Below are 19,075 nucleotides of genomic sequence, written 5' to 3' on the forward strand. Positions count from 1 at the left end.
TTTACCCGCGTTTTACACCTAGCGTCACAGCGTCCCCTGCTGGCTCACACCGTGAGCCACACACAGAGCAGCATCAAGCACAAGCAGCCTCTTTTATTGAAGAGGGTTACATATTTTGGGGTCAAACGTGAGATGGAATATGTATATGAAAATTGTGTATATATATGAATATGTATAAGAACACAGTGACATTTGGAGTAACTGTTTCTGAACTAAGACTAAAAAAGACAGAGTATAGTCTGTCTTTACAGCAGAGATACAGACAACATCGTGGGAACTTTGGCGACATTTACCCACAAAACGTATACAGCGACAACAGCAGCTTCAATAACAATTACAGAAACCACACCTAAACCAAAGACCTGATGCATTCATGGAGATTTGCTAAATATTTTATAAAGTCCACAAAGCAGGATGTGATGTGGGTTTTATTTGGTAAACGCTGTAATGGCAAATGTGTGTATGGATAATCAGGGACAGTAATACATGCTTTCATCCAAATTTACAAACTTCAAAGGAGGAATCAGCATAAAGACCTGAGCACACCTGGAGAAGCTGTTGTTTTATTGTGCAACATCAAGTCAGCATGAGCTTAACAGCTAAAACGAAAACTCTGAATGAATACCTATAGACTTTATGAAAAATATTCATATTTAGGCATAATGTTACATACACAAAGTTTGTATTGGAATTAGAGAAGTCCTTGCCTCAACATTTGAAGGTAGACTCTTCAGCTGACACTGCAGAAGACCAGAAAGGTTTCATCTCCCAGAAAAGCTTACCTGCACAAAGAATACTCATCAATTCTGCGTTCAGATGAGACCAAGGAAAAGTTGTCTGGACACAGGGGTGTGACATTATCAAGCAAAAGAGAGAAGAAGCCCTCATAACCTTGAACACAATTTCGAACATAACATTTTTTCACTGAAAATATGTCCCAGAAAGGAAGAAAGAAAAGGGACTTTGGAACTAAACAGTAGAGGGCAGCAGTGAGTTTGTGTTGCATCGCGTGTCCGCAACCCTAAAGAAAAGAGGAAGACGTAACAACCACCGTAAACAACAACAGGGAAGTGGCGTAATGCTAAAAATATCAGGGCTGGATCCCTATTTCCCAAGGATATACATAGGGTTTATGACCGAATAGTTTTTATCTTTCATATGTGGCGGTGAGTATATCTGTATACACCCTGGTTGTGCTAAACTCAAGCTAACTGCAAAGTTAATTGAAGCAGCCAGCTGTTTTAATAGCGTTGCCAAAAGCTAGCTAGCTAGCTAGCTAGCAGGCTGAAATGTGTACCAGTCGCTCACTTTAATGATATTTGAACAAATAGATAGAATTAACCTGTAATCCCACGCCCGTTTACAATGTCTTGTTTGTTTGTTTGTTTGTTTGTTTGTTTGTTTGTTTCTGTTCATGTTTTTTAGGTAGCGATGGAGGGCTCCAAGTCGTCGAGCACAACCATGCAGGTCAGCTTCGTGTGTCAGCGCTGCTGTCAGCCGCTCAAACTGGACACATCGTTCAACGTGCTCGACCGAGTCACCATCCACGAACTTATTGGTGTGTATTCACCTTTAACGGTGGATCGTGGTCGCTGTGAAATGCAAGTGACATCTTCATGCAACTGTTCCACATGTAGTTACAGGATGTTGTGACCCTTACTCTCCCCCGCAGCGCCGCTGGTCACTGTGACTCACAGCAAACAGGCCGACAACAGAGTAGGCGAGGAAGCACCAGAGGTGGGTTACTGCTTAATATCAATGTTTGGGTCGTCTGCCTCTGCACCAGATTCTCATGGTCTCCGACCGTTTTGTCTACTATCAAGGCTACTGAGTGTGAATCAGTGTCACCAACGTGTGTTGTTGTGTTATCCACCTACTCTCACCCTTCATTCTTCTAATAAAAGCCGTTAAATCCACTCTCCACAGGCCTGAGAAACGCTCAAGAAAACAGCACAGTGAGATACAGCAGAAACCTCAGGGAAATGGATTTCTTTGAAAATGTTTTATTTCTACTTGACAACCTCATAAGCAAATTCTTTCTATAATTATATTACCACAGATTTATTACCAGCCGTTATCACTTTACAATACTGTAATTAATACTGCTTGTGGAGCTGTAACTGTCTGGGCTTGTTAGAATATCATTAAAAATGCATAACCAATCGGTAATGTGCTTGGAATGACCTGAGACAACAGAGAGGTGACTATAGAGAAAGCTGGTTGGGAAAGAGCCAAAGTCATGTGTGTTTAGATGAATTTAGTCAGGACTATTACAGATAATGAGAAAAGGGCTGTATGGAGTCTTATTAGCACCTGGTCTTATAGATATAAACAAAACTTGCAGTTTGTTGACACCACATTTCCTTTTCATCTTGTAGGAGACTTTTGTGGAAAACAAGCAAGATGGAGTGTCAAGAAAATACATCCCTCCTGCCCGGTGAGCAGCCCAGACCATCCATTTTTGAGCCAGCACGGAGTATTTGTCTACTGAGGCAAAGGTGCTCCTTTGAATACAACATATCCTTCAAAGTTTAATCATGCCCTTCTTTTCAGGATGATGTCAACAGAAAGTGCCAACAGTTTCACACTGATTGGAGATGCATCTGATGGTGGCACCATGGAAAATCTTAGTCGCAGACTCAAGGTAATCTTTACCTTTAAAGGGAATTTTAAGTTCAGTTATCTCAATTTACTTAGAGGAATGTTGACAATGTTTGAAAACATCTTTATGCTCACACGATGTAAACAAACCTATTGACGCCCTTACCTAATCATATCCAACCTAGGTAACCAGTGACCTTTTTGACATCATGTCAGGCCAGACCGATGTGGACCACCCGCTGTGTGAGGAATGCACTGACACACTGCTGGACCATCTGGACACGCAGCTCAACATCACAGAGAATGAGTGCCAGAATTACAAGTGAGCTGGAGCACAATAAAGTTTAATTACACTGGATAAAAATACACTTTCAAAGTGCTGACTCTGGTCTATTTTCAGACAGTGTCTGGAGCTGCTATCAAACCTACAGGTGGAGGATGAGGAGACCCTACTGGCAGAGCTGCAGCATCTCAAAGAGGAGGAGGAGGCTTTAGTACAGGAGCTGGAGGCTGTGGAGGAGCAGAGGGCCGCTGTGGCTCAGGACCTGACCCAGAGCAGGGTCCAGTCTCAGCAGCTGGACACAGAGGAGCTACAGTGAGTGTCCGAGCGGTGATATAAAGAGGTGGCATATTATTTGATGATGGATCTCCTAACAGCTGTATCTGTTCCCACTGCTCTGTGCTGCAAGGTACCAAAAGGAATACAGTGAGTTTAAACGGCAGCAGCTAGAGCTGGATGACGAGCTGAAGAGTGTCGACAACCAGATGCGTTACTGCCAAATTCAGCTGGATCGCTTGAAGAAGACTAATGTTTTCAATGCAACATTTCACATCTGGTACTCAAACACACTTGTTTCTACTCAGAAATAATTAGTTTTTCTGTCCAAAGTCAATTTAGACTTGGAAAAGATTTAACTTGGGCACAGGAATCTAAGTAAACCAAAATGTATTCACTTGAAATACGAATCATTTGTCCTCTCACTCCAGGCACAGCGGCCAGTTCGGTACCATCAACACTTTCCGTCTGGGTCGGCTTCCCAGCGTTCCTGTGGAGTGGAATGAAATCAACGCAGCCTGGGGGCAGACGGTGCTACTGCTGCATGCTCTGGCCAACAAAATGGGGCTGCGATTTCAGAGGTAAATGTATTATTTGCTTGAATTTAGCATTATCATGCATTTTTTTAGTTCAGTTTAAATTAGAATAGCCATGCTTTTGTTGAAATGATGCATCCCACTAATGGGCGCTTTGTTAACTCACCTCTTGTGCTTACATATCTTGTATGATATACCTTTCTGTTGCTAAGCTTTATCACAGTCATGTAGTATTTGTTACTGCCATTGCTTTTTGTCTGTCTGCATGTCAACAGAAACTTCCGCTTAAACACCTCCCTTGTCTCCACAGATATCGTCTTGTCCCATATGGAAACCACTCATACCTAGAGTCGCTGACAGACAAGTCAAAGGTAACAAAAATTACTCTTCTTTCCAGCTCTCCCATTATTATTTCAACAGTCTTTCAGGTTTCCACTCTGTCCCTTCTCCCAGGAACTTCCACTGTACTGCTCGGGTGGCTTGAGGTTCTTCTGGGACAATAAGTTCGATCATGCCATGGTGGCCTTCCTGGATTGTGTCCAGCAGTTCAAAGAAGAGGTGGAAAAAGGAGACACTGGTTTCTGCCTCCCGTACAGGTCAGATACAGAGCTTGTTTTCTGACACATCTCTACAACAAAGTCAAATAAAATTAGAATCCTGAACCGTTGTTTTAACTTATGAGTTATTAAGGAGTTATTATGGAGCTGAGGCAAACATGACATATGGAAAATCTTGAAATAAATAACCGTTTGTGAAATATGTAATGATATTTCCCCTGATACTACAGCAGTAACTGGTGTTTCTCTCTCTCAGGATGGATGTGGAGAAGGGGAAGATTGAGGATACAGGTGGCAGCGGAGGATCCTACTCCATAAAAACCCAGTTTAACTCGGAGGAGCAGTGGACCAAGGCGTTGAAGTTTATGCTCACCAATCTGAAATGGGGGCTGGCCTGGGTCACCTCGCAGTTCTACAACAGATAAACTCTCTGCAGTTGATTGACTGACAGCTGTTAAATGGATTTCTTGTGATTCTTGAGTTGGATATGCAGCCGATGGGAAAAGAAATGCCTGCACCATTTTGCAAGTCTTTGCTGGATTGAGAGAAGTCAAAACCGTCAGTGCACATCTTGTTTTGTTGGGTTTTTTTTTCCTAGAGGTAATTAAACATTTTTTGTTGCACAGTACAGATTTCAAGCTGTGGCTCCCACATGGGAGACTAAAGACATCTGTAAGAAAGAAGGATAATGTTTGCTTTTTGTTATGATCTGTCTCACTAAAAATAGCATTTTCTGACATCACATTAAAAACAATTAAACACTTAAGAAGAATGTGACAAAGGGCATCTCGTCTCCTGTTGGACCACATCTTCTACTTCACCGTCTTGTCTACCATGAGAAGGATTTTCAATAGACCACAGCAAATGATTTAATCAGAGTATATCAGTACGATAAATTAAGACTGAATACAAATACCAGAATTGTCCATTACATACTCTGCAAACGGTTATAAGCCGCATTAATACACCTACTTTGTGCTCATAATCTGCAGCTGCACATCAACATATCCTTTAAATATGGGAACCTAATAGTGGGACTGAGTTACAAACATTTCTAAGTTGTGAAAAGAATCTTAACAGTTTTAAGATTAAATATATTTGATAGTGTAATTACCAACAGAGACACACGTGATGTACTTGCATCAAAACCAATAGCCTGCACATTCTCTTCCCCATCCGCCCAGATGAAACGAGACTCCACAGTGTTAACCAATAGCTTTTTAATGGTTTCATTAATTATTATTTCAGCTGAATCTTGCCTCAAAACACACACTCAGTCAGCCCCCCCTCCCATTTAAGGTTAACATTAGAGGGGGTAAATCTCATGGAAAAATATGGACTTAATTAAAATAATAAGCTGACTTCCAGTTATCAAGTAAAATTATTGGAAAACAAAAATAGGCAATCTCTAGAATCAGCCCTCTCCTGTGTAAAGTCACAGATAAATCTCTTATGGGGCCATGTCACATAAGACAGGCCACGATCCTCAGTCACCAATCATTCATCACTTGCAGCAGCCCTTTCTAAAAACATCAATCTCTTTATCCTACAGGGATATGTATTTGGAACAGACCACTAATTCTGGAAAAAGTCTGATGATGGATTTCAAGCAGTATGGGATGAAATGTTATCAGTGCTTCCTCCTCTAAACCTTCCAGAGTATGGACATAACATAATGTTCCACAATTCATACTTCCGAGTCAGTTGTGCAATTTTTCCAAATGATTTTCGTTTTTTATCATGGAAAAGTCTATGTTTATGTTAGTGCATGCATATGGGCAAATCTTTGGGTTCTACTGAGCCCACAACCGGAGACTTTGCCCTTCATTTTTACCACTGACAACAGTGGTGGGCACATTTACCATTACAATTCTCTCATCCACCATTCTGGTTCCATTCACACTTTAAAGACTTCTCCGTCCCATCATGCCCTACAAAGAAGGAGCTTCATCAAGCATGTAATGTCTCCATGTGACTTTGTCCTCCCTGGAGCTTTAGTCTAGTTTCTTTCAGCTAACTTCAGTTGGAAGCACCGCTGCTGTAGCAGCTGGATGTGGAGGGACTGGCGGGTACCAAAGCTGTGCTGCTACCTAGGGCTTTACGAATATTCGGCATAAGGAAGGGGTCACTGGCCAACTGCAGCACATCCACGCGGTCCTCCTTGTGGTAAGCCAAGCAACGTCGAATGAAGGCCTAGGAAAGAAACCAACGACTCATTTCAGAACCCACCTCTACAGACCCAGAAATATATCTTTTTACTTTCACTATTGTCATCCTGTCTGAGCAGAAAAATGTATCTCATCGAGGACCAACACTGTCCTTTCATTGGGCCAGAAAGTGACAAAGTCACACTTTCAATGTAAGAGCTTTGATGGGAACTTTACAATTAGATTGCTGCAGTTTAGGAAAAGATGTGTACCCCACCTTTGCCTCTGTGGTGACCACAGGTTTGGGGGGGAACTGCACCTCGGTAGCTTTTAGTATGGTGTTTTCTTGGAGGATATCCTGCTGCGACTGGTTATGTCCAAAGGGCTTGAGAGAGACAACAGGCAGCCAGTTAACAGTCTTCTCCAAAAGGAAAACATAACCCTCACAATCTATGTTACCGAATGGAGATTCATGGTTACCTTGCGCCCATATAAGCTCTGGTAGAATATGACTCCTACTGACCAAACATCCACCTTGTTGGATATTTTTGGGGGGTCCTTCCCAACTACAAAGCACTCAGGTGGTAGATACCTGTGAGACACAAAAATAGCACAATATGTTGTGACAAGAGGATATAAATTCTGCACCAGTGCAACAAACATCTGAAGCCAGATTATTGTCCAGTTTACTAAATGCAGCGATGTGTCTTTTTACCAGTAGGTCCCTGCTCCCTGTGAGGTCAGCTCCATGCCATCCGCAGAGTTGAAGCTGTCATCATCCATGATTTTGGACAGGCCAAAGTCGGTGATCTTTATCTCACCACAGGCTGTGCCATTAACCAGCAGGATGTTTCCTGAGAACAGAACACACACGGGTTTAGTCTGTTATGTTTGCCAGACTGCAAAGTGACACATAAGAACTCCATGAGACTTACCAGGCTTGAGGTCATAGTGGATGATGGGCGGCCGAATCTGATTGAGGTACTTGAGGGCGTTGACGAGCTGCATGACAATGGAGCGGCCCTCTTTCTCTGTCATTGACTTATTCTGCTTCAAGTAGAAATCCAGATCATTGCCTTCACAGTACTCCAGCACTGTGCAGAATCTAAAAGAGATGACACAACAGATAGTATTATTATTGTTTTTAAAGTGTTACTATAGGTCACCTAACCACTCACATTCCTACAAATCCAAATATGCGTAAAAGCTGTAAGATTTTAATATGAATATCAGGAAATATTTGGCATTAACATAAACAAAAATCTCAAACACAAGCCAGTGGGTCAGATTAAATTGATAATTAGTAAATTCAGTTTGTGGCATATGAACACTAAATTTCATCGAGCAGAGTTCTTTATTCAGGTAAAAATGAATGTGAAACAGGACTGTAAAACAAGTAAATATACAACAGATATAGAGAAAGAAAGAAAGAAAAAAGAAAACTATTAGAAATGATCACATCTAGAAATTTAGTTTTTCATTAGACAACCTGGAGACTTACCTCATCCTGCAATAAACTACAAAGATGGCATAAAATGTCAAATTTAAATCAGCTTATGAAAACCTGGGCAATGTTTTTTTTTTTTTTTTTTTGGACACGTTAACTATTTCACCCTTTTTAATTCAAAATCCTTCTAGCACACAGCCCAAGAGCAATGGCAAACTCTAAAAAAAGTAAATGTATATCTAGGCCAAGCAAAGCTCGCCAGATACAGAGAAACTGGTGAATACAGTAGGCACCACTGCTGTTGTGGTTTCCAACGCATGTGCGTTACACAAAGCAATAGCTGGAAAGTAATGTCCCTGGTTAAATAATGTCTAAATAAAAAAATGAAGTAAAAAAAAATGTAAATATCTCAATCTTTCTAAAAACCAGCATTTTCACGATGAAGATGCAGTTTGTTTTGCAAAATGTAACCGTGGTAGGGTGGGACAGGGCCTTAGTTATCATATTTTTTATTTAGAGCTTTGTGTAGCGTGAGTCACTTACGAGTCTTTGTCGATCGAGAAATAGTCATAGAGTTTGACTATTCTGGGATGGTCAAGTTCTTTGTGGATCCTGTACTCTCTACAGGCGTGTCTGCAACAACAAATGAATGATTCTTTCATTTAAAGGCAGTTTGAGACTTGGATAATCACAATGTAATATTTCATTACCGATCAAACGTTTTCAGTGATTTACTAACACTGAGCAAAGGGCAATTTCAGACTCACTTGTGGTAGTTTTCCTTCTTCTCCTCCCTCCAGTTCTTGTTGAGTTGATGAATTTTGATGGCCACATACCTCTGCTCTGTTAAATCAAAAGCCTGCCCAAGAAACATGACATAGTAACAAATCAAATGTGAGAGAACCCTACTGTCAACAGAAACACAGCAGCTGCTCCAAACACCGCTGTGACACATTAAGCTGCCCTCCCATTTGTACTGTAAAGTCAATCAAGCAAAGAGGAGTCAAAGCCATATAAAGGGTACATGCTTACTTTGAAAACTTCACTAAAGCCCCCTCTTCCAAGTAAACGTAACAGCAGATAACGGTCATTCAGCATGGGATGGTCTTTGAATCTGCAGAGGAAAAACTTAGTTATTTTAAGCCATTTAAAAACAGAACCCAAGTGAGGTTTGTTAAATCGCTAAGGGCACGTACTGCGAGTTGTCCTCGTTGTGGATTCTCTTAAGCTCCCGAATGTGCAAGTTTCTAACCCGCTCCAACTGTTCCAGCTCTGCCTGGACCTCTGCTTCTTCCTGCACAGTAACAATGATTCATCCTCCGTGTCATTCTCACAAGACCGGAGCCTCGAAAAAGAAGTACCCAATCAACAAAAAGCAAGCGCAACTGTGGAGCTGGTACCTTTTTAAGATGACCGATTCGAAGTTTAAAAATTTCCTCTTGTTCGCGGTATTCTGCCAGGGACAACCTGTGTGCGACAGCGTAGCAAAAGGTCAGCTTTTGAGATGTGAATTTACTTCAGCTGACATGAAGAAAGAAAGAAAGACTCTTTATGAAATTAGGTTTTCCCACATACTGCTGGCGCAGAGTTATATAGATAGTTGTTCTACTGGTACAACTATTGTCAAAATAAATACGATAGAAATTATGACTATATTAACACCTCATTATTAACTCTCTCTCTCTTAATGATATATTGGCCCTCATCACTGTCGTGTGATAAGATGCCCACAAAAACACACTCAAGTAAATTACACAAACATGAGCAGACACATAAGCCTTAGTGTAAACTTCATTGGCCTTGTCCATGTGCTACTCTAAGTACCGACTTTGCTCAGTAGTTGAGCTGCTCTTACGTTTCATTCTCTTGGCCATTGCTTCTACTTTTTCGTTTGTTCTGTTCCATGTTGGGCGGGGGTGTTGGGGCCGTGGGAGGTTTCCTCTTCCCCAGCAGCTTCCTCTGCCTCTCAATGTCCTCCCGCTGCGAGTTGATCCGCTCTTGCTGCCTACAACAAAGAAGGACAATCTGGTGTGAGCACGTTTGTCCGCAGATGGGACAAAATGAGAGCAAATGTCTGCGCCTTTCGACATGCTGACTTGATTAAGTTCTGGAAGGCGTATCCATCTGTCCACTGCTCAGTGAAGGAAGCTCCGTGACGTACTGTGGTGAAGTGACCTAAACGTAGGCGATCCTGCATGCTCTTGTCCCTGCACGCCATCTTCTCCTGCTTTGACTGCAAAAAAAGATGAATGGGTAAAACTATACAAGTACAGTCAAAAGGTGACTAAACCCCGAGAAAAATCATCCAACTTAAAAGTCAGGCCCCGACAAGCTGTTCTGGTTCCGCGACACACACAACCCAAGTCCAGCAATCATACTTGTGCACGTCATATTCACACTGACCTTCTCAATCAGCAGCTTTTTGCTCATGGTCACACATTTGTTAAGTCGCTCCTTATAGCGCTCGAGCATCTTCTGCTGCTCATCGACCTGCCGCCTCAAGTCGCAGTTAGCCTGCCAAAACATACAACAGCAGCGGTCTGACAACTAAATCTTACAACAAAGACTTCAGGCTGGTTCGTTCTTATGGTGACATTATGCAACAAAAGTCAGCGCTTCAGCTTGGATTACTGACTTATACATCTATGCAAGTAAAGTCGCATTTTAAATGTTAACGGGCACATCATTAATGATGAAGTGCAAAAAGAGGGAAAAAGGGACCGAGCAGTTGTTGTGATAAGCAGATGAAAACTGGATTCAGGTGATGAAGATAGACACTTTAATTGGGCCTCATTTATGGATTTAAATTACACATACACTTGTTTGTGTGATAGTTGTGCACACTTGATTTACTGTCGTCCATTTGCAACTTTTAGTGCATAACATTTAGTAAGAAATACAAAGAATGGTATGAATACTCCAAACTAAGTTAAACTTGTAATATTTCCAAAAAAGGAATGCTTAATCTAACCCGCAGGAGGTCGTCTATCCTCCCTTCTTTCTTTTCCAGGTCGGAGTTTTTGACCCTTTCCAGCGCCGTCAGTTTCAGCAGCGTCAGTTCTGACTGAAAAGATGATACAAAGACAAGCCAACAGTTAACACCGTACCCCATTTAAATGAGGAAATTCCTACTTTAGTTCTTGCAAAGTACCAATCTGTTTTAACGTATCAAACTCAAAGTGTCGCCGTTTTGAACATATTATGCCAGTTTAAAATTCTGACCTTTAATTCGACCAATCAGTGTAATCGAAAGAGATAGCTGGCTGTCTGTTGCATGTTGCAAATTTGACATCATGAGATCATTAGAATGACATGTGTGGACACATGCCAAAACTAGACAAGTCAAGAGTGAGAGAGAAAAGAATGTGGGGAAAAATAAAAAATAAAATTGTTGTCAAATGGTGCTTCAGGTTAGACAGTTACCTGGATGGCTTTGTGTGAGCAGGAGTGTGTGGGAGCTGTTTTAAATGAGCTGCAGGATGAGGAGTCTGTGTGGGCTGAGCCTGTGGACGAAGGACTGCCGTGCTGAAACTGCGTTCCACAGAAACAGAGGAAAAAGTTAGGAATAAAGGGGTTGAAATGTAGCCATTACATATTACAGTCAGCAGGGGGGTAGCTGAAAGGGAGATAAGCCAACAAATGATGTGGCTGTTAATAAGATGGAGGGAGCGAATGCTAAATTATGTATTCAAAGGGGAAAAAAAAGGGTTTCAATGTTATCATCACATAGGAAGACATAAAAAACAGACTGCAATTAGACTGTTGAGAAATCTCTCTTAGTAAATTCCTATAAACTGATTTTAACCAATCTATTTTTACATGAACATGCCATCTTCAGCTGAACTGAGTCTTTCATTTATCAAATTCTACGGAAAACCCTGAAAAAAAACCATTCCTAAAGATTATGAAGTCCTCTAGAATGTGAAGTAGATGTCCCGCCTTGACATGATGAGACAGCATGTTGTATTCCCTCTTGCTCCTTAGGGTTTCTTTTGAATGCACAGAGCCTGAATTCTAACTCCAGGATAGTGTTTCCATGCTCATACTGTAGGATCAGCCTCTAAAACCGTAGCTTAATCCGTTTGTATTACTTTGAAGCAAATGATAAATATATGTCCAATTGTAAAAAAAAAAGAAAAAAAAAGTTTACTAACAAAACAGTGACTCATAAAACCCAATGCATGCGACTCCATAATACAGATGCATAGCTGAATGAATTTAGAAGAATTAAAATGTGTTTACTTTAATTAATTGGTCAGTGAAGGGGGGATGGATTTTGCAGGAGATTACATCTTAACACAATACCAGCTGGTTAATTAGCAGGTCTTGCATTGAGCAACACGGTTCAACTTCTCCTGGCAATGTCCATCTTCTCTGCCCTTCTCCACTGGACGTGATCATTTTTAGCCAACAAAACAAAACTTCCAAGGCCACAACATTACCAGGCAGAGAGCAATCTTTCCAAAATGCCGCCAACTCAAGTCTGTCAGTGTGTTTCATAGAATAAGCTGCTGTAGTCACAGTATTTGATATGATCTATCACTCAAACCTGACCTACGTCTGCACCCGAAAAATCACTAAATGAGCCCATTACCCAATGACAGCTGAAAAGGGCAATGGCTTGGTATGTTTAGGGAATAAAGTTTAGCTCCCACTCACTTTGTAAAGTCGTTTTGTGTAACAGGACACTGGAAGTCACTTAATATACTCTTGATTTAGAGCCTTTCTGCTATAACAAGATTTTGGAGTTGTGATGAGGAGAGATGTTCTCTTAACAAAGGATGAATGAAAACCGAAGGTGAGGAGGTTCTTAATTCAGGCTATTTCCGTCGTAAAATTCATAAAACTCATCAAACAACTACATTCTTAGAAGTGCATAAGCTAGTTTAACGTAATGAACATGTTGTCCTCCCGTACAGTTCCCTGCCTTAAATGCTAGCTCATCATATAATCAACATTAAAACAAAATCCAACACAAGCTTTATCCCTCTCCAAATGAGACCAAACTGATTCTAAGAAATCAGGCGAGGACTCATACTGCCAGTACACAAGTCAATTCTGACACAAGTTAAGGATAGAACACCCAATCAACACAGCGCAAAGCAGATGAGAGCTATGAAGATGGATGCCGGTGCTCACCGGAGAATAAGACAGTGAGTGCTGTGAAGACGAGCGCACCAGCAGAGGGATGCCTCGGGCAGGACTGGTGCCAGAGCCACTGCTACCAGCAAACTGGCCATGGGGCCATTGACAAAGAGCGAAGGCACAAAACAGAGGGAAAGAGGACAGAGTGGTTATTCAGAAAAAAGGTGAATGAAGGAACTTGCTGGCACAGTGAGAAAATGAGGGTGAGACAGTAAAGCTTTGAGGGTGAGACAATACAGCTTGAGGGTGATTTGAAACTACGAACACCAACATAACTCGAAAGAAAATGACATTCAAAAGAACGATTAAATATCATCTGTACTTAGCTTGTACTCACCTCAAAATAATCCCCTATTTTGTGCCCCCTTCCTTTTCCTACAAAGAGACAGAACACCAATAAAATTAAATCAGTGGAGTTCCTTTGCTTTCAAAGAAGCCTGCAAAGAAAAAAAAATATTCCGAGTCATTTGAATCCCAGATGTCCGTTTAAGACCTTTTTTCACCCAAATTTGAAAAAAAAAATCATATTTAAAGCAAACAACAAAGCAGTGATGAAAGCGTTATCCATGTCAGCTCAACATTTATAAATATAGAGAGCAATTAGTGTGGGGAAATGGTCATTTTGTAGGACTGCCAGTAAGTGGGTTGAACTCACCTTGGCTGTTGCTGTCAAATACGTCTCCTTTTCTCTTCCTGCTTCTCTCGTTGGCCTTCTTCTCTGGTGTCTGACATGAGGAGGAAAAGCATGCCAGATTTCCCTCAGTTAATCACATAAACAAAGTGACAAGAACACATTCAAAGCTGAATGATGGCAGGTTTTGTGCATTTCTGCACTACACATGTGAATATAATAGGTCTTCAAAGAAAATATAAATAGCAATAATTTCAAAAACATCTGATGGGAATTTCAGCTGAAAGCCAACAGAGGTGCCATGTGTTTGGTTTAGTTACCAAACCAAATATGGAGGACGGCTTTGGACTGTTTATGACTGGAAAGGTGAAAAAGATAGAAACTGGTATTGAAAGAATTTACAGAGGGAAAACTTGGCCCCAGATGATACTGGACAACATATATGATCATAATATATGTGAAGTTTTCATTTCAATCATAGAATTTGGGGTTTTTGGCTACATGCAAAGACAAAGATAAGGGATACTGAAGCAAACATATACTTAGGTAACGTTAAAGGGAAGTTGTGTTGTTATCATCCTGTAAAGAAATACTAATTTATCTTAAAAAAAAAAAAAATCATTCAAACTTAAGGTTGGGTGGAGTACAAACAGTCAGAGCAGCTGAGGCTGAGCACAAAACCACTTCTCATTTTGTCTGGAGTGCCCCCCACACCCAACCAACCAACCAACCTCTAGTTCCTTGTCACTGAGTGATCCTGCACTGCACAGAGACTGGTTTGATGATTCGCTGTTGGCTGAACTCTATTATGCAGAGGAAAAACAATTAATGGGATTGATTAGTCACAAGCCATTCCTGTGCATAGAAGAGAAAAATCATAGACAGACAACAGCTACATGCAAAGCCATATCTTGTTTTATACTAAAATAAATTCAAGATGAATGGTGATCTCCTCTGAATTCTCAAAGTAAACTCAACAATCTATGCTCAAATTATATAACATGGCTATCAACTTCACCACAATGCTTACAACTCATGTCACATCAACGCTTGTAAATCCTTCCTGACACCCCTTGTAACTTATTTTTGTTGGGACTCCAGTTAATGCATCTGTCCTTTATAGATATAAAAGGATCAGCACTATGCTAAAATGATAAGCCAAGGTGCAACAGGGGGTGTGTAATGCAGATCCCCGTGTTAATCGGAAAATCTTCAGACCACATCCAGTTGGGGTCATTCATGGCTAGCTTATGAGACTTAGAAGAAACAGCAGGCTAATGCTTTTAAGGCCTGCTGGCTTTCTGCTGCTCAAGGTCACACAAACAGCCAAGAGATTCTCTCAGCCTTTCTATTAACACGTACACTTTAAAAATTCATCGTGATGTGCTGAATGGCAACTCGACACAGCCTTAAATGTAGTCCACATTCTCATACCCCAATATAATTTGTGCCACAGGCCAGCAGGCCGAACAATTTATTTCAGACCCATATATAGGCCAGTCATGAATAACAGAGATCGCTTTTCAAGGGTTGCCATTTGCTCAAATACGCACCCACACACATAGCGGTACCCTGTTATACGGCAGAGTTGATGCACAGCATGCAGCCAATGATGTAAGCTTCGATTGCTGTGCCATTTCAGTGTCACTGGTCTCAAGTGAAACAAAGAGCTGCTGGCCAGCTCCCGTGTCAGCTAAAACAGAGCTGGTCTTGTTTTTACCTTCAGCACAGGACAGCAAATCATTCCACTGAAGGAAACTCCTAAACACAGAGTATCGTCTAAACAGAAAAATTCCAAGATTTTCTAAACTTCTAGACGAATACAACATAGAACTGCTCGTGTTTGCATTCACAGTGGGGTTATGGGACATATGCCAGAAAAAAAACTTAAAAAAAAAGCTGTGATATGTTTTAGTCTCCAAACTGCCTGCACAAAGTATAAAAAGGAAACATCACTCCAGCGTTCCAAGCCGTATTTTGGCACAACATCATATATAGCTCAACCCTCACTACATTCTATTTAAAGTCCAGCATTTGCACAAACAATCCACACTTACAATAGCCGTCGTTATGGGCCACTATTGTATCAATAAAGGTATACCAACCTTAGCCACACCAACTCCTGTGAAGCGAGCCTCAAGCAGTTCCTGCCTGCGTGGGTCTAGGCTAATAGTCTGGCTATGAAGTCCTTCCATCTTGCTTCAAAAGAAAAAGAAAAAGAAAAAAGTGCGTGAAAATGGAAATTGGCTGAGATGAGTTTGTGTTATACAAAGATGCATGTAAAGCATTCTGTTTCACTTAGGCAAGTAAAATAAAAATATAGTGAACCTTTACATTTGAGCAGCATTAAAAAAAAAAGAAAAAAAAAGAGAGAGACTTTTAATCAGATCTGCCTGAGACTACTTTGGATAAGTACATTTTACAATAAATGAATCAAAGAAAAACTACACAACAGATGCAAAACAGGCTTTCTTTATTGTATTGCTGAAATTTTGAGAAAAAAAAAAACATAAAATATAAGTGTCCAAAAACGTTGGTGTGTACATAAACAAATGATTAATCTTATAAAATATTTAAGGAATATTTAAAAAAAGGGAAAGCTTTGAATGCAAAATCCAGCAATTATTTTCAATCCTCCCCAGTGCATTCATCATTTGTCTGCTAAACTCTTAAAACTCCAATGTTCAAATGCTTGCAATGCAATGTGTTGATCAAAATGGTAAATGATCTAAATGAGCAAGGAGAGCCACTGAATCTGGGCACTGCTTATGTCAGAGAAGACAGTAAGACAGGATCAGAAGCTGACATATCAACAGCTTATTTTCTGTTACGTGATTATCATACATATCAGGTCGATTGTGTCCATCAACTATTGATACTGATATTGCAGTCCATAAGGGACGTTTCATGATGACAACTGTTCCAAAACAAATTACAATAGTTTTAGCCAGGCAATCCCATAAACTAGTTTTTCCAAGCAATGAAAGCAAGCAACACTTAAATGGTTACATCTCGGCTCTAATGACAAAGCCACTCGCTAAGAGATATTTATTTCAATCCATGTTTCAGCGAAACAGACTTTGTAGAAGTTGATGTAGCAGCTGATCTTCTACTGTGAACAAGCATATGAGGAATGCCGAACTTGGCTAACACTGACTACACTGATCTAAATCTTGCCTGTATTTTAAGAGAGAAAAGCAAAACCCCGTATTGTTATTAATGTGTACTTGTCAAGAGGAGGTGAATGATAATATAAGCTCATGTTACAGGTTACAGAATAACAGCAAGGGTTGATAGGTTAGCTACCCAAACTAGCTAGCGTCAAACTGTGGAGCAAGCTAAGGTTAACGTTAGCTGCAATCGAAGTCTCACCTGGAAAACCTTTTGCAGTGAGTTTTCACAACCACTCACAGTATTGGAAAAGGGTGTCGCCCGCCCATCCAGTGAAAGTAAACCCCTCAACAGCTCCACGTCCCACACACCCCAATTGACGATGTCTGAATAAAGTTATCCATTTACAATTCTGTCGAATTCAGGTAAGACATTTGTTAGCTTAGCTAATGCTAGCTACATGGAGCAGTGTGACAGGCTCCTGCTGGTGTCATCCGGACGGGAGGCCGTGATCCTCGGGATTTCCTTATCTGTGTTGGTGCCCCTGCACGGGTGGGTAGGGAGCTGTCAATGCTCAGAAGCCTCTTGACAAGTGTTGTCACATTTCTGCCTCACGCGGTGTATCTGTCGACATTATCGAGCATCTACATCGGGAACAGTCTCCTTGTTAGAGACCATCCTTTAACTGATATAAAAAGATCATAACCCCCTGCACCAAGGCCGCATAGAGTTCCAGGGAGAGCTGACACTGATGCTTCCCAAGTGCTGGTTTAATACATAATGTAACTTCCTCAGGTCAGAGCCATAAACAGACAGTGTAATGTCGTCAAGAATAAAACGGAGAAGAAGAAAAGAAGGAAACTTTTCCTAAGTCCCAGACTTCAAGGGCCGTTTACAGCATCAAATCAAATAATAACCGGTTGCGTTTTGGAAAACATTTTAAATGTTAAGGAATTCCCATTTGGAGTACCACAAACTCCTGCATAAACACACATTAATTTACACTGAATTGATGTATGTATCCATCTGTCTTATCCTTCACACATAGATGGATGCTCCCAATGGAAGTTGGCAGATGAAGTCAGTGAAAAGTGAAACAGTACAGTTGGACCAGGTGGCATGATGGACAGACAGTGACCTAAACAGGATCCTGGGTTCATACTAGAAAAAGGCGCTGGTATATGAAAAGCAGCACACTCAGGCCAAAACTTGGGAAAATCAAACAACAACAACAACAACACAAAAAAAATGTCATGTCTATTAAATCTTCTCATGAGTCTGTGGTCATTTTGAGTCTCTTTGCATCTACCTGTTTTTACTCAATTTAAAAAATATATATTTTGCACCTGTTTGTGTTATTGTTTCAGATCTCATTTTGTTAGTTTGCACCTGCCAGTGTTTTCTGTCTCATAGCTATTGCAAGTTTCTTTGTTACTGTTTTTGAGTCATCTGAAGTGCAATTATTCCTTTATGAATCCTTTTGCAGCTCTAAGACAAGAACTTCTGTAACTGCTTTGGGTCATTTTAGTCTCTTTACAGTTGTTTTCAGTAACTCCGAGTGTCTTGGTTGCTGGTTTAAGTCATTTTGCATCTCTTTGTAGTGGTTCGATTTACTAACACGAAATGTTGACGGAAAGGCTCTGAACTAGGGTTCATTACTCCTTGGGCCCCTGGGTCTGTGAGACGGTTTTTGTTTTGTTTTTTCACCCCCAGTAATTCTTCCCTTCATCCATGACAAGGAAAGTATATGTCAGCAGGTTTGTGGGTCTGTGTGTATTCTTTTAAGAAGTTATATAATTATGCTGTGTACTCTGGTTCTCTTTTGATGCTTCACTTTCTGTTGGTAGAGATGTAAGTTCAGCTCTAAATCCCTTACGCAAAAAATGTTTTGCTCTTTTTCAGTTTAGTAGTCATATTTTACATTTAAGCCATTGTTTATTACTGCAGGAATGCATTATATGTGAGGAATTCCTATCATCTCTATGAAAACATTCGGCACCACAGGTTTGTGTACTTGACTCATATTTACTTAACTGATTACTTCATGTATATTTTTCAGTTAATCTTTTTTGCTGAGCCCGAAACAAATCTCTGCTGCTTTGGTTGAGGCTTAAACTCAAACCCTCAGAAATACACTCTCACTATTTTGACAACGTCACATATTAGCAATGAAAAAGTGAGAGATATTAAGATTAGCCTGTAAGGTGATTATCAGGCTTGATTAGATTTTTTTTTTTTTTTGGAGTGGGGGGGTAAATTTAATAGTAGCTGTGCAGATAATTTGCTAAAGTCACCCTAATCAGAATAGTAGTGCATGGAAAGAAACTCTCAAAACCTGCAGGGG

General features: G+C 40.6%; 2 protein-coding genes across 5 annotated transcripts; one reads left to right on the forward strand and one right to left on the reverse strand.

Annotated features, from left to right (window-relative positions):
• Nucleotides 1-1,026: 1,026 nt before the first annotated feature.
• Nucleotides 1,027-5,022, forward strand: becn1 (beclin 1, autophagy related). Its single transcript, XM_075458358.1, has 12 exons — nt 1,027-1,166; nt 1,426-1,558; nt 1,673-1,737; nt 2,379-2,437; nt 2,554-2,644; nt 2,787-2,923; nt 3,002-3,196; nt 3,291-3,437; nt 3,589-3,738; nt 4,004-4,064; nt 4,147-4,289; nt 4,507-5,022. The coding sequence occupies exons 2-12, from the start codon at nt 1,432-1,434 to the stop codon at nt 4,673-4,675; spliced, it is 1,344 nt and encodes a 447-aa protein (XP_075314473.1). The 5' UTR covers nt 1,027-1,166; nt 1,426-1,431; the 3' UTR covers nt 4,676-5,022.
• Nucleotides 5,023-5,097: 75 nt separating this feature from the next.
• LOC142374597 (serine/threonine-protein kinase tousled-like 2) lies at nt 5,098-17,507 on the reverse strand. 4 transcript variants are annotated; one of them, XM_075458357.1, is made up of 21 exons: nt 16,993-17,124; nt 15,726-15,815; nt 14,352-14,423; nt 13,645-13,714; nt 13,327-13,364; nt 12,984-13,076; nt 11,268-11,375; nt 10,816-10,908; nt 10,248-10,358; nt 9,941-10,077; nt 9,700-9,849; nt 9,245-9,311; nt 9,041-9,138; nt 8,877-8,958; nt 8,612-8,703; nt 8,388-8,477; nt 7,333-7,502; nt 7,113-7,251; nt 6,878-6,989; nt 6,675-6,782; nt 5,098-6,443 (listed from the first exon to the last, which is right to left on the reverse strand). In XM_075458357.1, exons 2-21 carry the CDS (start codon nt 15,813-15,815, stop codon nt 6,270-6,272), a joined length of 2,094 nt encoding a protein of 697 aa, XP_075314472.1. In that variant the 5' UTR covers nt 16,993-17,124; the 3' UTR covers nt 5,098-6,269. The 4 variants fall into 4 exon arrangements, with proteins under 4 accessions (XP_075314472.1, XP_075314470.1, XP_075314469.1 ...); XM_075458354.1 differs by having other exon boundaries at nt 5,099-6,443; nt 15,726-15,819; nt 16,993-17,507; XM_075458355.1 differs by lacking the exon at nt 14,352-14,423 and having other exon boundaries at nt 15,726-15,819; nt 16,993-17,507.
• Nucleotides 17,508-19,075: the final 1,568 nt, after the last annotated feature.

The sequence above is a fragment of the Odontesthes bonariensis genome, chromosome 23 (genome assembly GCF_027942865.1).
Source record: "Odontesthes bonariensis isolate fOdoBon6 chromosome 23, fOdoBon6.hap1, whole genome shotgun sequence".
Taxonomy (NCBI): Eukaryota; Metazoa; Chordata; class Actinopteri; order Atheriniformes; family Atherinopsidae; genus Odontesthes; species Odontesthes bonariensis.

Bases quoted from the DNA above. Each gene is read 5' to 3' on its own strand.
- becn1 (XM_075458358.1), top strand. From the start codon at position 1,432: ATGGAGGGCTCCAAGTCGTCGAGCACAACCATGCAGGTCAGCTTCGTG. The intron at 2,645-2,786 runs GTAATCTTTACC...TATCCAACCTAG, and splicing joins ATCTTAGTCGCAGACTCAAG to GTAACCAGTGACCTTTTTGA. The intron at 3,739-4,003 runs GTAAATGTATTA...TTGTCTCCACAG, and splicing joins ATGGGGCTGCGATTTCAGAG to ATATCGTCTTGTCCCATATG.
- LOC142374597 (XM_075458357.1), bottom strand. From the start codon at position 15,815: ATGGAAGGACTTCATAGCCAGACTATTAGCCTAGACCCACGCAGGCAG. The intron at 11,376-12,983 runs GTGAGCACCGGC...TGTGGAACGCAG, and splicing joins ACTCACTGTCTTATTCTCCG to TTTCAGCACGGCAGTCCTTC. The intron at 8,478-8,611 runs GTGAGTCTGAAA...TTGTTGTTGCAG, and splicing joins AAGAAGGAAAACTACCACAA to ACACGCCTGTAGAGAGTACA.